The sequence below is a fragment of the Pteropus alecto genome, unplaced genomic scaffold (genome assembly GCF_000325575.1).
Source record: "Pteropus alecto unplaced genomic scaffold, ASM32557v1 scaffold15, whole genome shotgun sequence".
In the NCBI taxonomy this organism is placed as follows: Eukaryota; Metazoa; Chordata; class Mammalia; order Chiroptera; family Pteropodidae; genus Pteropus; species Pteropus alecto.
In genome coordinates, this window is record NW_006436286.1 from 2,894,143 (window position 1) to 2,914,329 (window position 20,187).

Here is a 20,187-nt window from a genome sequence, read left to right on the forward strand (position 1 = left end):
GTGGATATCTAGTTGTCCTAAAACCATTTGTTGAAAATTTGTCGTTTCTCCATTATATCGTCTTTGCTCCTTTGTAAAAGTTCAGAAGATCAGTCGGTTATAAATGTGGATCTTCTGGGTTCTCTATCGTGTTCTATTGACCTATTTGTCTATCTTTTTGCTGGTACCACCCTTGATTATTGTAGCTTTAAGGTAAGTCTTGAAGATACTAGATAACATCAGCCTTGCCATTTTCTCTTGTTTTTCAATATTCTATTGGCTTTTCTGTTTTGTTTTGTTTTTTAAATATCTCCATATAAACTTTAGAACCAGTTTGTCAGTAAACAATGAATAATAATAACTTGCTGGGATTTTGATTGGGATTGTGTTGAATCTACACTCAAGTGGAGAATAACGGACATCTTTGACGAGATTGAGTGTTCCTATCCATGAAAATGGAATATCTCTCCATTTATTTTCTTCGTTGATTTCTTTCATCATAGTTTTGTAGTTTTCCTTATATAAATATACATATTTCGTTAGACTTATACATATTTCAGTTTTAGAGGTATTAATGTAAACGGAAGTGTGTTTTTAATTTCAAATTTCACTTGTTCATTAATGGTATATGGAAACACAATTGACTTTTATTTATTAGCCTGTATCCTGCAACCTTGCTATAATTGTGAATTGGTTCCAGGAAGTTTCTTTTGTTGATTCTTTTAGATTTTTCTATATAGATGATTATATCAGCTGTGAACAGTTTTATGTCTTCCTTCCCAGTCTGCAAACCTTGTATTTCTTATTCTAGCCTTATTGCATTAGCTTGAACTTCCACAGAATAGTGTTTAAAAGGAGAGGTGAGAGGGGACATTGTTTTGTTCCTAATCTTAGCAGGAAAGGGTCTAGTTTCTTACCATTAAGAATGATGTCAGCTATAGGTTTCTGTAGATGTTCTTTATCAAGTTGAGGAAGTTCCCCTCTATTCCTTGTTTGCTGAGAATTCTTATCATGAGTGGGCATTTGTCAGATACTTTTCCTGAATCTGTTGATATGACCATGTGATTTTTCTTCTTTTACCTGTTGATGTGATGGATTACATTAATTGATTTTCAAATGTTGAAACAGCTTTACATACCGGAAATAAATCCCAATTGGTTTTGGTGTATAATTTTTAATATAGATTACCGAGTTCGATTCGCTAATATTTCATTGAGGATTTTGCACCTATAGTCATGAGGGATATTGCTCTCTAGTTTTCTTTTATTGTAATGTCTTTGGTTTTGGTATTAGGGTAGTGTTGGCCCTGTAGAATGAGTTGGGAAGTACTCCCTCTGCTTCTATCTTCTGGAAGGGTTTATAGAGAACTGGTATCATTTCTTCCTTAAATTCACCAGTGAACACGTCTGGGCCCGGTGTTTTCTGTTTTGGAAAATTATTATTATTTTTTTTTATTTCTCACATAGAGGCCTATTTGGATTATGTATTTCTTCTTGTGTGAGTTTCTGTAGATTGTATCTTTCAAGGAATTGGCCCATTTTATCTAGGTTATCAAAGTGTGGTCATAGAGTTTTTCATAGTATTCCTCTATTATTCTTTCAATGTCCGTGAGATGTGCACTGATGTCCCCTCTTTCATTCCTGATATCAGGAATATGTGTCTTTTCTTTTTTCTTGTTTAGGTTGACTAGAGGTTTATTCATTTTGTTGATCTTTTCAAAGAACATGCTCTTTGTTTCATTACTTTTTCTGCTTACTTTGTATTTAATTTGCTCTTCTTTTACTAGTTTCTTAAAGTGGAAGCATAGATTATTGATTTTAGAATATATATTCAGTGCTATAAATCTCCCTCTACACATTTATTTTGCTATATCCCACAACTTTTGAAGTTATATTATCATTTTTCTTTAGCTCAAAGTACTTTTTTTATTTCCCTTGAGATTTCTTCTTTGACTCATGTGTTATTTAGAAGTATATTGTTTAATTTCCAATATATATTCAGTGCTATAAATCTCCCTCTACACGTTTATTTTGCTATATCCCACAACTTTTGATGTTATATTATCATTTTTCTTTAGCTCAAAGTACTTTTTTCATTTCCCTTGAGATTTCTTCTTTGACCCATGTGTTATTTAGAAGTATATTGTTTAATTTCCAGGTATTTTGTTATTTTTGTTTTATATCTTTTTGTTACTGAATTTTTATAAAAGTGAAAATCCTTGCCTATTCCTGATCTTAGGGAAAAACTATTTCATTTTTTTACCATTAATATAATGGTTTTTCTTGGTTTTGATTTGTATTTTAAAACCACTTTATTGCAGTATGATTGACATGTAAAAAGCTGTACATATTTAGTGTGTATGAAAGTCTAATGTTATTGTAGGTTTTTCATAGGTGCCCTTCATCAGAATGAGGAAGCTCTCCTCTATTTCTAGTTTGTTAAGAGGTTTTTATCATAAATGATATTGAATTTTGTCAAATGCTTTTTCTGCATCGGTTGACATTATCATGTGATTTTCTTTGTTTAGACTTAATATGGTTGTTTGATTTCCAAATATTAAAAACCAGCCTTGCCTTCCCACAATAAACATACTTGGACATGGTGTATTATTCTTTTCACACATTTCACAGAAGTCACGCACATTTCTTCTTCTTTAAAAAATTTTGAATTTTTGCTCGCTAAACAAAAACGTTGGGTTGATGAAACATGTTACTAATTAATGAAGCTATATTAAGTCTCAGCCACTCTGACAGAAAGATGTTCTTGAGTAAACATCATGATGCAGAAATTAATCAGTTAACATCATGATGCTAATCTGAAATATCGAAGGGAAAGGAAGGAGCAGCACGGAAGATTTTACTGAATGTGAAACCCCAATGCTAAAGGATCCCCATAAAAGAAAAGGAGAAGGACATTAATATTTTGGAGCACTTTTTTAAAATGAGGTGTCATTCTTTGTTTTTAAAATAATCTCTTTTTAAATAATTGCGAGCTTACAGAAAAGTTGTCAGAACTACACAGAGAACTCCCGTATCTCCATCGCTCACGTTCCCCAGGTGCTGATTTCACAGCATCTCTGGAGCACCTTTTAACATTTCTATAACAGCATCCACAACCCACAGTAACGATCGATGTCCCTATCTGCATGGCAGTGTATGCTGGGCATTATGTTAGCCACTGCACTTATCTCGCTGTATGTTCACGGCGACCCTCCAAGGCCTCCATTAGTACCCTTGCATCACAGGCGATGCTGTTGAGGCTTTGAAAAGTTCCATAAGCATGCCCAGGCTTTCACTAGCTACGTAGAAGTGGCAGATCCAGACCCAACTGCAAAGCCCATGCTTGTTCCAATATCCATACCAGGGGCCCACTTCTAAGCACTGGGCATTAAAGATACTCGTCACCGACGTTTCCTCGGCGATCCGACCTTTCCCTCACCCCATCTCTTCCATTCCAGGGCCCCTCTTTCTACTGAACGCCGAGGAAATCGCGGAGGAAGTCGGGAACATGTGGAGGACGATCTATAAACTGACCAAGACCTTAGCCGATGTGCCGGCGCCCCGGCGCCTGGCGGAGAACGTGAAAGTCAAGATCGACAAGTTCAAGCAGCACCTCCCCATCCTCACCATCTCCTGCAACCCGGGAATGAAAGACCGGCACTGGCAGCAGGTCCCTGTCACCGTCCTGCGTCCCGGCAGCCCTCTGGGAGGCGGGAACCGTTGCTGGCTCAAGCTTTTCTGTTTGCGGCCCAGGCGGGGCGTAGGGAGGGTGCCAGCCTCTTGGAGGCCTGGAGTGGCTGGGGGAAGGGATGAGCAGCCACCTCTGCACGTGAGCAGGTCGACCCTTCTCTTTAGGGACCCCCGTTGCGTGTGGTTGAGTACCGTTCCAGCCTGTGACCACAGAGGCTCTCTCAGTCTGCTCTGGGTCTTAAAGGGTGATGATGGTGTTGACTTGCTGTGTTCTTGGACCTAGGCTGTGCTGGACAAAAAGTCACACCTCCCCCCGGGGGCCCCTGACAACGCAGATGACTCCCTCTTGGGCTCCCTAAGGTGTGGAACTTCATCGTCTGGCAGGCTATGTGCAGAAATAGTTGTGCATTCTTCTTTCAGCCATTTGAGTCTAAAAATGAGGATGATAAATATCCTCCCTAAAAATAGTTGGGATTTTTATAAAGCAACCAAGTGTGAGGGTGATAAGCATGGTGCGAACACTGGGCAGAAAAAGGAAAACTTCAGTGTGTCTCTATAATAATTATCACATTCGGGGGCCAGCGATGGCCTTGAAATGGCCTCGACCAGGGCATTGCTCCGTGCGCACGTGAGCAGGTCGACCCTTCTCACCTTCTCAGGGGACGTGAGCATCCACAGGCAGACTTGGCCTGGAGTTCTCTCTCGGAACCGTGCACAGGACCGAGGACGTCGTCTCTGGAAGGGCCCAATCTCAGAGCCCACCTGTGACCTTGCGGAGAGAGCGAGCCGAGTGTGGTGGCAGGGAGCACTCTGACCCCCCTGAGGAGACAGAGGTCTCAATTGTGAGACATTCAGGAAGTTCCATACAGGGGAGCTGCTTAGGGTTTCCCAGAAGGCATTGAAACTCGAGATTATGTCAGCGGAGGAGCGGTCACCTGAGTAGACCTTGGTCTTGAGCTGCCCTAGCGGAGGGGCCTGCACAGGGCACTGCCCGCTCGGTGCTGGTGGGCGCCTCCCCCATGGGCCTGGCCTGGCTGGAGCTTTGACCAGTTAGAGAGCTGGGGAGGTTGGGTGGTGCCAGGTCTGTCCAGGAGATGGCACTATAGGAAGTGCCCTCATCGGTGGCATTTAAATGGCACTCTAGGAGGCCTTGAAAAGCCATCCCCTCCTCCTGGCGCTTCCCCTGTGATTCTCACATGTGGGCACTTGTAAAATCCCAGCCGTTTCTACACTGTCATAATCCTCATTTATAGACTCCCGAGATGGACAGGCTGGGAAAAACACGTTCCTTGGAATTAAAATATCACAACAATGATGGCTGAGACATGTTAAGTACCAGTTACGTACCGACTATGTGCATACTTTATGTGGATTTTCTCATTTCATCCTCCCAGCAAGCCTTTGAAGTAGGGACAATTATTATCTCTGTTTCACAGACAGGAAAACTGTCTTAGATTAAGTTGTCACGGGGCAAGTAATAAGGAAGGAGGGAACGGAATCTAGGTCTCGAAAAGGGAGCAAGAAGCAGCAGAGGGGATGGAGTGGGTGGTAGGGGGCAGTCAGCCGCAGGCGAGAGTGGGTTGCAGCCTGGGAAAGCAGCTCCAGGGTAATGAGCCCCTGAACAGGAAGCTCAATGGGCTACGTAGTTAAAGGCGGCTTGAAAAAGACAAAGGGCGCCAGATGCACTCGAGGCTGCCCCCGCTCAGAGCCCCTTCCTGCCTGCATTGTCGATCACACCACAGAACCCCCTGTGCCAGCCCCGGCCGAGGAAGCCCTTCTCTGTCCTGATGCCTCACTCAGGAGATCCATTTGCACAGATTCCGGTTCTGGCACTGGCCTTTGCAGGCTCCACCACCTGTAGTGGGTACAGACTTCACTGCTGCCAGCAAAGGGGGTGCTGCTGTGGTTTAAAATAAGGTGGAAACAAGGTGACATTTGACTTTAGGAAGAAACTGCACAGATGAGGAACAAAGCCAGCCCTCTCCGACAGTGCTGCCCGACTGAAATATAACATGAGCATCTGTGTGAGTTCAAGGTGTCTGGTAGCCGCATTTTGAAAAGTATAAACAGGTGAAATAGGTTTTATGAATAAATGTTATTTAACCAAACACATCCAAAATATTATCATTTCAACAGGCAGTCAATATAAAAATGCTAACGTGATAGCTCACGTTTCTTTAAGTCTTTGAAGCGTGGTGTACTTTGACACTTACGACACCCTTCAGAGCTGGCACAAATCACTTCTCAAGTTCTCAGCTCCACAAGGGGCCAGTGGCTCTGTATTGGACAGCACAGTTCTAGGCTCTTCGAATTGGAAGCACAGATGCTTTGTTAATCTCTATAATTACAAAAGCAGTTTGCGTAATGGAACTACCAATCTGAGTCTTTTTTATGGTCCAAAGACTATGTCATTTAGTCCTAGAGGTGGTCAGTGTGTTGTTCTAAGTTGCACTTTTAGGCGTTTAAGAGAATGAGAGCCAAAGGCTTGCAGGAGCAGATGTGCAGTCTGCACGGCACAGCTCCAACACATGCTGCTTTGTGCACGACGGTGTGAGTTGTACTTTCTAGTGAGTTGTACTTTCTAAAGTTTCGCAGTGGATACTTTGCACAGCCACGGGGAAGGCCTGTGAGAGATGCTGGATGAGAGCTTCACAGTCAGAATTAGATCCAAGTCCCCGCGTGGCCATTTATTAGCTGGATAGTCTTGGACAAGATATTTAATTTCTTTGTCTTAGCTTCCTTATTTGCAAAACAGTAGTAAAGATACATTAGAGCCTTGTCATCTTGTCAGGAGAATGAAATAAGCATCTACCGCTCTTAAAACAGTGCCTGCGACATAGTGAGCCCTCGGTAAATGCTTTTCTCAGTCCTATTACCTCGGAGCTCCTCCAGGTGTCCTCAGAACCCAGGCTGGAAGCCGTTTGGATTCGCTGGCTCACTCAGGCTTCCGCTCCATAAATATTTACGGATGCCTGCTAAATGCAGGCCCCAGGAACAGAACAGAACAGAACACGACTCCCATGTCCCAACATTCAGCGGGGAGCCCTCCCTCCTTTCCAGCACCCTCAGATCACAGAATTGGGGGTCTGCCTGTCATATGTACTCACCACTTCCTCCGCTTAATCCAGCAAACACTGCAGCTTCTGTCACGGGCCAGGCTTTGCACTAGGCCCCGGAGCCATAAACAACAAACCAGACACAGTCCCAGCCACAAAGATATAAGTTTGCATTGTGCCAAGTGCTAGTAGGATACCAGCCCCCAGTAACCCAGATAGCATGCCCTGTGGGCCCTGGGCTGCTCCCCAGTCCTGAGACCTGCTCCCTCCGATTCCACAGCTGCTAACTACAGGCAGCTATTTAAATTTAAATTAAGTGATGTTAAATAAAATGGAAAAATCAGTCTCTTGGGAGGCACTCGCCAGGGTTTCCAGGGCTAACGGCTGACCGCCTGGGGGCTCCAGGAAGGAGCGGTCAGACATAGACCTCTCCATCATGGAAAGTCCAGTGGGCAGCATTCCCTTGAACTGTAAACACTTATTTTCTTCTTTTCTTTGCAGATCAGTGAGCTCGTTGGCTGTGAAATAAAGCCCACGGAAACGACATGTCTCGCAAATATGCTGGAATTCGGGTTCAACAAATTCATTGACAAGTAAGGCTCCTCCCTTCCTTCAGGAGTTTTTCTGTCAAAGTAGCTGTAAGTCCCCACTACGAAATGACTGGTCCCGTAGTGGACTGTTTTTTTGTCCCTCTGGTTTAGTGTGATGACCTAAGACTTTTTAGTAATACCTCCTTTTCTGGGGACTCGCTTACTGGTGAAGCTTTCCTTTCTAGCTGCAGAGTTGATCACAGATTATGACTAGAAAATTGAGTCAGAAATTTTCGTTCAAAGGGAAATTGTTTTTTTAAAAGTTCTTTGAACCAGAGCTCCATGCCCAGCCCTCAGTGACTTCAGGCAAAACAATTGAACTTTCCTGGGCCTCAGTTTCTTGTTCTTTAAACAAACAAACAAAAACAAAAAACCATGAAAAAGAGGGCTCTCCCAGCTCTAAAACTCCCTGAAATGTGATCAAAAGAGCGATCTCTTCGCTTGCTGCCCGCCCTTCTCCAAATGCCCCTGGAGATGGTGAGTGAGAATTTGTACTATTTGAATTGTTGTTTGTATTTCTACACTTCCTTCAGGGATATGGGTGGGCAGATGCTGTGCTGCCTGGACCGGGGACCCCTCGGCAACAGGGTTCAGGTCTAACTTGCACAAAGGGGAGAGGGTGTTCCTCAGGGGGCAGCCTCAGACCAGCAGCATCGACATCACCTGGGAACTTACTAGAAATGTGTGTTCTCAGGCCCCAATCCCAAGCTACTGAATCAGAGATTCTGGGGGTGCGACCTGCAATCTGTCTTTTAGCCAGTCCTCCAAGTCAGCTGTGGCATTGCTGCTGAGCCCTTGAAATGTAGCGATTCTGAACTAGATACAGGCTGGGTTTCAAAGACATTAAGAAAAAAAAAAAGGCTAAATGTCTAATAAATTCTAATATTGATTCTGTGTTGACAGACAATATTAGATATATTGAGTTAAAGAAAATAAGTTATTAAAAGCAATCTTACCTGTTTCGTTTCACCCTTTTTCAAGGTGGCGGTTGGAAACTTTAAATGACTTACATGGCTCCTGTTAGGTTTCTGATGGGCGGGGCTGCTCCCCAGATTCCGATGCATGCCGGAGTCTGGGAACCCCTCCCCCACACGTGGCAGACAGGTCTAATCCAAAGTGCTTCCAGGCCCCCAAAATCTCTCTGCCACCTGAATGCTCCAGTGTTCCCTGTTGACGTGAGAACGTCCAAACCCAGAGAACGTTTTTATGAGAGCTTACTACAGTTCGAATCAAACAGAGAACATGCCTAGAAGCTAGATCTCACCAGCCTCAGAAAAATGCTCCCCAGAGTGACAGTTTGCAGCTTCTTTTATGCATTTGGAATTAAGGAGGGAACATAAGGAAGGTGACTTGAAGGTAGGAGAAAGCAGGGCAGGGATGGGACTACTGGATTCGAGTGAGTGTGGTTTCCCTCAAGGGGTTTGAAAAGAGTCATGTCAGAGGTGCCTTAATCTAGACGCACAGAAAGCATGGCCAGGACCCGCTCACAGCCAAGATGAACCTTCCATGGAGAAGTTACAGGCCGAGGCCGTGACTACCCACCGTGGCCTGCCCAGCTAGGAATTTATGATCAGGTCACCCTGTGAGGTGACTTTCAGCTCCTGGACTTGCCAGATTTATTACAGAGCCCCTTTTCCAACCACACCCCTAATGCCACCATTACTGTCCTTTAAGGGGCAGGCCTAGAGACACTTGCATCTCTACTGAGTCTAGGTTATTTTATTAAGGGGCCTCATTTCCCCCCAAATAAGATGTTCCCAAGAGATACCAGCTGTCAAACATTTATGCCTCACCAAGTGCTTATACGAATTAGCCAACTTACCCATCATGACAACCTAATGTTCTAGCTGATATTATCATTCGCATTTTACAGATGAGGAAATAAATCGATTAGAGAGAAAGTAGCTGGCAGTCTCAGCTAGTAACTGAAACAAAAAAAAAACACAAAACCCAAGATTGGACCCCAGGCTTAGCAAACCATTACCCTTTACTGCCTGAAAAATAAACCCATCTAAAGAGACAGAGACCAAGCAAACACACAGTGACTCAGCCACTCTCCACACCAACCTGCTCAGCTGTGATGAACCCAGAAGCGGCGGTGCCTCGGCCGAGCTGTTTACCTCCGTGTGCCTCAGTCTCCTCTGTCTGCAGAATGGGAAGGAGAACAGTGGCTAGGAGTTAGAGTTGCTAGGAGGATTATGAGATAAGCCCAGTAACCTGAACCGATTTAGCCTCTTCTCAAGCACTACCCCTTAGTGAGGTGTGATGGTCATGGTCCCTTCCCGCCCCCCACCCTTCGATGCCTCTTTAGCACATTGGCTAAGGTCAGACTTTGACAGACCTTGTGGCCTCCCAAGCTGAGTGATTCCTGCCCTGTGCAGTTATTTGCATAATTATAAGTCACAAGGCGTGTTACCAGCATTTTCTCTTATTTAATTCCACCAGCAACCCCTGATATGGGCACATGGGGACCTAAAGACTGTCGGGGGACCTGGTCACGGCCACACAGCCAGCCTCCACATCACACTCACCTGGGTTGGCCCTGCCTTTATTAATTGTTCCTTATTTGCATTCTTATTTTGGTCCTCTCCTAAGAAGGCCATGTTCAGGATGATGGTCATGCTGCTGAGATTCTGTCAGTCATTGTTTGGCATTATCTCTGCTTATCTACCTCCCTGCAGGAGGCTACGTGAGTGTTGTCAGCTCTGTTCAGCTGGCCCTAATTACTCAAACCCTGAAACGATTGTGGTGCCCCTTTTGACAGAGGGAGGGGAGCCGGCACCTAGTGGGGGTGGAGTGGGGGCTCAGAGACACCAGATTAGGCATCAGAGGGTTCGGTGTCTGGACCGGTTCTGGTTCCGGCACTCCCCAGCTACGTGGGAGGCTCTGGACTCTTCACTTACCTCCTCTGGGCTTCAGCTTGCTGACCTGTAAGTAACGACCAGATGGTCTCCTCTGCAGTCAAGGATGCAGCGGAAGAGAATCACCCCTCCTCCTCCTCCTCCTAAGAACTTCGCTTCTCAGTTCTCTGGCCACGCGAAGGTTTAGAACCAGATCTCCACGTGGAAACAAGAAAGGAAGCGATCGGTCTTCCCCTTCTCTCCCTCCCTCCTCCTTTCTGTGGAACAGAGGGTCTATAGACGGGTGATGGGTGAACCCAGCAGCTCAGGAAAATAGGTGTTTTTCTTTAAAAGGTAGGGACAGGAAGTGGAGCAAAAGCCATCACATAAATTAACAGAAGTTCTCAGATCTGAGTAAGAAGTCAGAATAACAATTCTGGAGAAAATAAGGAGCAAACAAAAACAGGAAAAGGAAGTCTTGTTTTAACAGCCTTAAAACAGTGGTTCTCAGCTGAGGACCATTTTCCAACCCCATTTGCAGACATTTTTGATTGCCGTGACTAGCAAGGAGTGGGGATGGGGGAGTCTGCTACTGGCATCTCGTGAATGGAGGCCAGGGATGCCGCTAAACATCCTGCAATGCCCGGGTGGGCCCCCGCGGCATGGAATGGCCCACCCTCTATTAATTTGCTGGGGCTGCTGTAACAAACACTGCAGGCTGGGTGGCTTAAACAACAGAAATTTGTTTTCTCACAATTCTGGAGTCTTGAAGTCCAAGATCAACATAATGGCTAGGTTGGTTTCTTCTGAGGCCCCTCTCTTTCGCTTATAAACAGCTGTCTTCTCCCCGCGTCCCCAGGTGGTCATTCCTCTGTGTGTGTGTGTGTGTGTGTGTGTGTGTGTGCATGCACGTACGTGACCACACGCCACCTTTTCTTTACCAGTCTTGGATTAGGACCCACCCTAGTGACCTCGTTTGAACTTAAGTGCCTCTTTAAAGACCCAATCTACAAATAGGGTGCCCTAATAGTCTGGGTTAGGACTAAAACACATGATTTTGGAGAGACACAATTTGGCCCGTAACACAGCCCCTAAAGTCACCACTGCTGAGGGTAAGACACCCTGCAAATGACTGGCGTCTTAGAGTAGGAGAGTAAACATTTTAGTAAAACGAAGGGCTTCTGCATTTCTCTTAATTTTACTAACGCGTTTTCTGACGCGTTTTCACTGCCGCCTCCCGGGGCTGTCACTGTGTTCTCTTTTTAGACTGGAGCCCATTGGAGCCGCCGCTAGTAAGGAATACTCCCTGGAGAGAAACTTGGAGAAAATGAAGTTAGAATGGGTCAACATGATGTTCACCTTCGTCAAGTACAGGGACACCGTAAGTCTCAGCCGGGTGGCTCGGCCTCCTGAGAGCGGCCCGTTTATTCTGTAGCAGATTACAGAGGGGACTCATTCAGAACCACAGCAGAGCTCGCAGAGGAAGGGTCCCCAGCGCTGTCTTTTCCATTCATTTTTCCTGAGATAATAACGGACGTAGAGCATCGTGTTAATTCACGGCGTGGCGACGTGTGGATTTGACACGTTTACCTGTTGCCGTGTGATTGCCACCGTAGCAGCGTTAGCTGAATCGAGTCACGTCATTGTCATTTCTTTTTTGTGGTGGGAACCATTCAGATCTAGTCTCTTAGCAACTCCGGAGTTTTGAGTACGGTCTGGCTGTCTCTCATCGCTCTGCTGTGCTCAAGACTGTTTCCTGCCCCTGCCTCCCTGTGCCAGCCCTCTCTCCCCTGGGCACCACTGGAGGCGTGCATTTTCAAACGAGAAACGCCTTTTCATTCGGAAAACAAGCTTTCTAGAGCAAAGGAGCTGAGCAAGCCTCCTGAATTAGCATCTCCCAGGGAGGGCTCCCCAAGTCCTTCAGAAGCATACCTAGGGTAAACAATGCTTAGTGCTTCTCAGAAAAAAAAAAAGTCCCAATTCATTCTTTCTTACTCCTCCACTCCCAGAATGCCTGGGCATCTGCATTTGTAAGGCATCCCAGGTGTTTCTAATGTGCAATGCACCTGAGAACTAAAACCCTAGAGGGGCCCCCATATCGCCCTCCCACGGGGTGCATGTTATCTTTTTGTGACTTCTCTCCCTCTCCAGTTTCGATAGTGCGATGCATTGATTTCACTTGAATGGGAACTGTAGATGAGCCAGTGGGAGCGGAGAGAACTAGGGGCCTCCCCCAGCAGGGGCCAGACCTCGCTGCTCCCAGCAGATGGGCGCTGCATGACCTGATTAGTTAGATACTCCTAGAGGTTGTTGGGCTGAGAAGTGAAGGCAGGGGACCTGAGAAAGCTCAGTCACACCTGGCAAGACTTCAGTTTTTGACTGATGCGGCGATAGACAAGGATCACCAGCAAGAGAATCAAGGTACCATTTTATTAAGAGCTAGACCTCTCCCCCCGACACACTCACACTCAGAGCTACTGGGAAAAGGTAGATGAGAGAAAACATTCTATCCTAAACTTAACTGACCAGATATAGGGGTGAAGAAAGTAAAAATGGTAAGAAAGACCAAACCTGCCCTCGTCAGCCTCCTTGCCACGATGGCCTAGGAGGACAAGTGCCATGCACAGGGGCTGACCTTTAACTCACAGAAACCTCAACGATGAGTAAAATATGGCCCAGTAAGTGTATAGGCTGAGGTTCCCAAACTTTCTTGATTCACGGTGCCTTTCCTGTCCTAAGTACTTTTTCATGCTTCCCCTCCCTAGACCAAAAGAAATACCTGACAGCTTTTTTTATGAAGTGATGAGGTTCAAACAATAAGTCTTTACGTCTCATTGCCTTACATTTGTATTTTATTTTTGAATAACCGCAATTATTTGCTGTGAGTATGCTGCAGTGCCCTAGGGTACCTCGGCATACAGTTTGGGGACCACCAATCCAGGCCCAACCAGTCAGGTGAGCAGCTGGTCCTGCCTGAGGGACAGCAGGAGAGCCAGTGGCCGAGAAGGCCAGAGCTGTTCCTCCCCCACAGATACTAGCTGCAGGTCTGGACTTAGGCCATATTTGATTTCTGCAAAGGGACTGGAAAACGTGTCATTTGGAACATTTTCAAGGAAGAAAATAGAAATTCCGTCCCCTGTGAGACATAGATTCCTGTCCGATTGGGGTGGGGATGCGAGCCGTGAGGCCTTTGGGGACCAGCACGAAAAGTGGGGGTCTCATGATCCTGACAGGGCGGGGCGTGTTTATTTGTAGGATACGAGCATCTTGTGCACAGTTGATGAGATTCAGCTGCTACTCGATGATCACGTGATAAAGACCCAGACCATGTGTGGCTCCCCATTCATCAAACCGATAGAAGCAGAGTGCCGGGTAAGAGGAAGTGAGGTCGAGGGCGTGGTGATCTCCAGTTAGCTCTGGGTTTCCAGAGGAGGGAGTAGGTTTTTAAATTCATGTAACAAACAATCTCCTTTTCTCCTGATTGGAAAAATAAATAAATAAATAACACAAGACCGAAAGCAAATAACCATCCCAGTAAGTATATGGAATGCTGAGCCTTTACAGCAGTCTGCCAAAAGCGAATACGAGACGATTTGGATGTACCACATAAAATACATTTGGAATGTGCATGAATATCATCTGGGCTAGAATAAGCTAGAGTCCAAACTGCTTGAGGGTAGGATCTTGGCTTCTGTTGGTCGCTGTTTGTAGAAGTAGCATAGGCTAAGGACGCAGATTGTGAAGCCAGACTGCCTGGGTTCAAAGTCTAGCTCTGCCCGTTATTCCTTAACCGTGGGCAAGCTATTTAAACGGTTATGTCTCAGTTTCCACATTCGTAAAGTGTGATGTGTAATAGTATCTCCATTATAAGTCTATTGGATTGAATTGGTTTCACGCACGTAAAGCCCTCAGCCCATCACTTGTCACAGTAGTATTAGTATTATTGTCATTATTCCATCAGAATGTAAGGTCCAAGAGGGCAGGGACTCATTTGTTTCATTCATTGCTGTATCCACATTGCCTAGAACGGGGACCAGAACATAGGGGGCGCTCACTAGGGATGTGTTAAACGAGGGAAAAAGTGAATAAACGAATGAGTCCGTCCGCTTGCGCCTGCGATGCAGAGTGGCAGGTTAGTGATTCGGAGACAAAATGCTCACTTCGCAGAAGTGGGAAGAAAAGCTGATCCGCATGCAGGAAATTTTGGACGCCTGGCTGAAATGCCAAGCCACCTGGCTGTACCTGGAACCCATCTTCAGTTCAGAGGACATCATAGCACAAATGCCAGAAGAGGGCAGGAAATTCGCCATCGTCGATGCGTCCTGGAAATCGCTCATGTCCCAGGCGGTGAGTTTCACCCCCAGCCCATCTCACCTGCAGGGCCCTGGGGCGCCAGGCAGATGTTCCTTGTTGCACATCGCAGCCGTGCACCTTGAAACTTGTAAGTAAACTAGGTTTTTGCAAACTTGATAGTTATATGGTTTCTTCTAATCTCAAAACTTACTATTGGAAATTCCAAACACGGAATATGTAATATAGAAAGAGGGGGCTTTGGAAACCCCAACTCCCTGGAAGTAACTGCAAGCAGTTTGTGGAATAATTTAGTTCTTATTCCTAATGAGGTAGAAGACTGTTAATGCAGGCTAACGCCATAAAGCTTTCAGATTGAGAGTCTTTTTAGAATGCGAATGATCATCCATACTCAGTTACTCAGTGATTGAACAAAAGCTCATTCAGTACCGACGATGACCCGAACGAACATTGTACTAGAAGTCAGAAAACATTTAAAGATGACTAGAATATGATTTCTGCCTTCACAGAATTCACTGTCTTGTGAGGACCAGCTTAGATACAGAAGAGTTATTATAGTAGAAATATTATATACAAAAAGTTTTCAGAACACAGGAGAATGATTGTTGCCTGGGAGTGTGTCAAGGAAGGCCTCCAAAAGGGGTGACATTGAAACTAGGCCTCGAAGGACGAGTTCACTGGGTGTACAAGACATCCAGGTGCATCTATTAAGACATGATACCTTTTTACTTTTCAAAGTCAAGCGTGCTCAGATTGGGACACATTTATAAATAATTACTCTCAAGAGAACTTATCTCCCCTGGTCATTTGCAGGAATTAGATAAGTGGGAAATTATATTGCCCAGTTTTCATGATATCCCGCTTCTTCCAACTCTATATTCGTTAAGAGTTTTGGTTGCAAGTGACAGAAACCCATTCAAAGGAGCTCAAACGAAAAGACCAAATGGGTGTCTCAGGGAACCGAAGGGCAGAATGTGCATGAAGGCTGGCTCTAGGACCCAGAAATCTCTCGGGAACTCCCAGGCTGTTCTCCCCACACCTGCTTCCCTCTCTGTCTGGAGACTGGCTTGCTCTGCCACCCGGACACATAATGGAAGCCGATCGTCACACGGCAGCAAAGCCCCCTCCTTCAAGGCCGGCCCGGACTGGTATAGAGTATCCTGGTCTGAATTCCAAAGTCCCAGAAGTCGGTTGCAGGGGCCTCACCCTGTCCCAGTCAACCATAGCAGGGGGACAGGGTCACGATATAGGAGCATTCACCCTCATGGGACTGGGAGTGGGGTTGGGAGATACACCTGGGCATGGCATCGCTGGTCACGGGGCTGGTCACACACTCATACGATGACCAGTCTCGGAATCTAGGAACCCCTCGGAATCTGGGAACCCGTGACGAGTCTCACCTTTGTTGATGGCACCCAGGTGAAAGATGCCAGAGTCTTGATGGCAGCAGACCAGCCACGGATGGCTGAGAAGCTTCAGGAGGCCAACATTCTGCTGGAGGACATCCAGAGGGGGTTGAACGATTACTTGGAAAAGAAGAGACTGTTTTTCCCCAGGTATTTAGTACCGTCTTTTTGTTTGGAGTTGTCCTCTTTGCCCCATCCAGGTAGTCTTTGCCTACTGAGCGTTGGCTTCTACTGACCTATTTACTCTCCATTCTGTCCTGGGTTTCCATTTCCTGAGAGACAGCTCTCAGGGGCAAGGCGTGTGTTCCACAGTTATTATTTAGCGTGAGCTTGAGTGGACAGCGGTGGGGACCAGACCCACACTTTGGCCAAACCAACATGGTCGAACACCCAGGCAGAGCAGGCAGCAGTCGTAATCAAGAGCTTGGGCTTCGGAGCTAAACACACCTCGGCTGCAGTCCCAGCTCTTCCATTTATTGATCTCGCGACCTTCGGCAAAGCTATCCAAGTCTTGGGTTCTCCGCTGTAAAACAGAGATAGAATAACGTCCCTTACCTGGTATATTTACTGTCCAGATCAAATGAGATCGTGCATGCAAAGCGTTTAAGCGCCTAGACTCTGTGCTTAAGAAATGTCGGCTCAGGGTTTTGTCATCGCATTTTGTAGTTTCTGGTAGGTACGTTTATACATATTGGACTCTTTTTTTTTTTTCACGAGAACCAATGCTCTTCTGCATAAAAGTCGAGGCAGAGGGCTAGTTCCAGAAAGGAAGACCCTCACTCCTGATACCCTGTCTAGTGACGGTGCACGGTCACGCCATGTCATTTGGTTTTAGTTAGGATGTAGATTTGTTCCCAATTTGCCTTTAAGAAAAGAACATTTTAGTGTTCCCTTACATGGAGACGCAGGTGGTTCTCTGCTTTACACACGCACATACACACACACACACACACACACACACACACATTGTTGTTTGGGATTCAGAAAAGTCCTTGCTATATATTTAGTGCAGCGTTGTCGAATAGAGCTTTCAGTAGCCATCAGCCACCATGGCCGTCTAGTGCTTTAAATGTAGCTAGTGTGACTGAGAAAGGCAATTTTTAATTTATTTAGTATAAATTTTTTAATATAAATAGCCACAGGTGGCCAGCTAATGGCTTTGGTGTTGGACAACACAGATATAGGACAAAATGAGGACGGAGCCTTGATTTGGAAGCACGAAACTTGGGAAGAGGAAAATTCTGAGATTTGGGCTTCTAGTTCTGTGCCCACAACTGTTATTCCTAATAAAATATGAATAACAGCCAGCACCGACGCGGCGTTTACCGCATGCCAGGACTCCGCTTACGTGCTTTACACGCCTTAACTTATTTAACCCTTACAGTGATCCTGTGAGGTTGGGAGCATTGTTTTCATCCCTATTTTACAAATGAGGAAAGTATAACTTGCCAAAAAGCACAAAACTGGTAAGTGGATAGCTAGAATTCAGATCTAGGTGGTCCGGAAAGGATCAGTTATTTAACCTCTCTGAGCCTCATTTTCCCCCTAAGTTACACACACACACACACACACACACACACACACACACACACAGAAATATCTCAATATTTCTTATGCTTTTTATTTTTTTATTTATTTTTTATTTTTCAGTTTCAGTTGACATCCAACATTATTTTTATTAGTTTCAGATATAGAGCACAGTAGTCAGTCATCCATATAATTTATGAAGTGATCCCCCAATAAGTCTAGTACCCCTCTGGTACCAAACAGAGTTGTTACAATATTATCGACTATATTCCTTATGTTGTACTTTACATCCCTGTGACTATTTTGTAAATACAAATTTGTACTTATTAATTCTGTCCCCTTTCTTACCCAGCCACCCAACCCCCCTCCCATCTGGCAACCATCAATTTGTTCTCTGTGTCCAAAATCTGTTTCTGTTTTGTTTGTTCATGTATTTTGTTCTTTAGATTCCAAATATAAGTGAAATCATATGGTATTTGTCTTCCTCTACCTGACTTATTTCACTTAGCTTAATATCCTCTAGGTCCATCCATGTTGTTACAAATGGTAAGATTGCATTTTTTATGGCTGAGTAATATTCCACTATACATATGTGCCACTTCTTTGTCCTGTCATCTATTGATGGGCACTTAGGTTGCTTCTATATCTTGGCTATTGCGAATAGCACTGCGATAAACATGAGTGCATATATCTTTTCAAATTAGTGTTTTGGATTTCTTTGAATAAATAGCCAGAAGTGGAATGGCTGGGTCATAAGGTAGTTTTATTTTTAATTTTATGAGGAACCTCCATACTGTTTTCCATAAAGACTGCACCTATTTGCAATCCCACCAACAGTAATGAGGGTTCCCTTTTCCCCACGTCCTCACCAACACTTGTTGTTTGTTGACTTATTGATGACAGCCATTCTGACAGGTGCAAGGTGACATCTCATTGTGGTTTTAATTTGCATTTTCTGGTGATTAGTGACTTTGAGCATCTTTTCAAATGTCTATTGGACATCTGTATGTCCTCCTGGAGAAATGTCTGTTCAGGTCCTCTGCCCATATTTTATTGGATTGTTTGAATTTTTAGTGTTGAGTTGTATGAATTCTTTATAAATTTTGGTTATTAACCCCTTATCGGATGCATCATTGGCAAATATCTTCTCCTATTCAGTAGGTTGTCTTTTTGTTTTGTTGATGATTCCCATTGCTGGGCAAAAACTTTTTAGTTTCATGTAGTCCTGTTTGTTTATTTTTTCTTTCGTTTTCCTTGCCCCAGGAGACATATCAGAAAAAAATATTACTAAGAGCAAAGTCATAGAGTTTACTGCCTATATTTTCTTCTAGAAACGTTATGATTTTGGATCTTGCATTCAAGTCTTTAATTCATTTTGAGTTTATTCTTGTACATGATGTAAAATGGTGGTCTAGTTTTATTTTTTGCGTGTATCTATCTGTCTAGTTTAACCAACACCATTTGTTGAATAGACTGTCTTTACCCCACTGTATATTCTTGTCTTCTTTGTCATAGATTAATTGACCACATAGGTGTGGGTTTATTTCTGGGCTCTCTATTCTGTTCCGTTGATCTATGTGTCTTTTTATGGCAGTACCATGCTGTTTTGTTTACTATAGCTTCGTAGTGTGGTTTGATATCAGGTAGTGTGATACCTCCAATTTTATTCTTCTTTCTCAATATCACCGTGGATAATTAGGGTCTTGTGTGGTTCCATATAAATTTTAGGATTATTTGTTTTAGTTCTGTGAAAAATGCCATTCATATTTTGATAGGGTTTGCATTAAATTATAGATTGCTCTGAGTAGTATGGACATTTTAACAATGTTCACTCATCCTGTTCGTGAGCAGAATATATGCTTCCATTTATTTGTATCTTCTTCAGTGTCTTTTAATTTTCTAAGTATGGGCCTTTTATCTCCTTGGTTAAATTTATTATTTGGTATTTTTTTGATGCAATTGTAATTGGGATTGTTTTCTTAATTTCTTTTTTCTGATAGTTCATCATTGGTGTATAAAAATGCAACTGATTTCTGAGTATTAATTTTATAGCCTGCTACTTTACTGAGTTAATTTATCAGTTCTAATATTTTTTGGTGGAATCTTCAGAGTTGTCTCTATATAGTATTTTGTCATCTGCAAATAGTGACAATTTTACTTCTTTATTTCTCATTGGATGCATTTTAGTTATTTTTCTTATCTGATATCTGTGGCTTCTTTAAGCTTTTATATGGGATAAAATTAAGTACTTTGAGCAAACACTTTGAAAATGTTATTAATGGTCACATATTTTAAATTAATTTTATCTTGAAACTACAGAGTACTAAATAATGATTTTAACTTTAAGTTGTACAGATACATTAAGTATTACTCTTACGACTATTGAGCATTATTCATTATCACATGCAATGAATTCATAGTGATCACCTGTTTGAATTTCACTTGAGAATGTGAGAAATTGACATCCTCATTAGATATTGGATAGTTAGTCACCCGACTAATACTTATTGAGCTCTTCCTACATGCTCAACATTGCAGCTACAGTGTATTAGTTTGCTTTGCTGTGTAACAAACCACCCCCAAACTTTAAAGCGTGAAATAGCAATTATTTATTTATCTCACAATTCTATGGGTTGGCAAATTGGGCTGGGGTCAGCTGGTTGGTACTTCTGGTCTTCTCAGGGCCCACTCAGGGGACCACAGTCAGCTGGCAGTCTGTGGCCTCAGTCACTTGTATGGTGATGGGCTTTCTGGTGGCTGGGGCAGCAGGGGTAGTTGGGCCACACGTT

The 20,187-nt window shown here is 44.1% G+C and overlaps 1 protein-coding gene across 1 annotated transcript in view; it reads left to right on the top strand.

Annotated features, from left to right (window-relative positions):
* Positions 1-20,187, top strand: part of DNAH3 (dynein axonemal heavy chain 3) — a 141,587-nt gene that overhangs the window by 39,451 nt on the left and 81,949 nt on the right. The window contains 6 exon segments of the mRNA XM_025047287.1: positions 3,437-3,648; positions 7,226-7,317; positions 11,421-11,535; positions 13,410-13,526; positions 14,322-14,501; positions 15,885-16,021. Of these exon segments, the coding sequence (XP_024903055.1) occupies positions 3,437-3,648; positions 7,226-7,317; positions 11,421-11,535; positions 13,410-13,526; positions 14,322-14,501; positions 15,885-16,021 (853 nt within the window).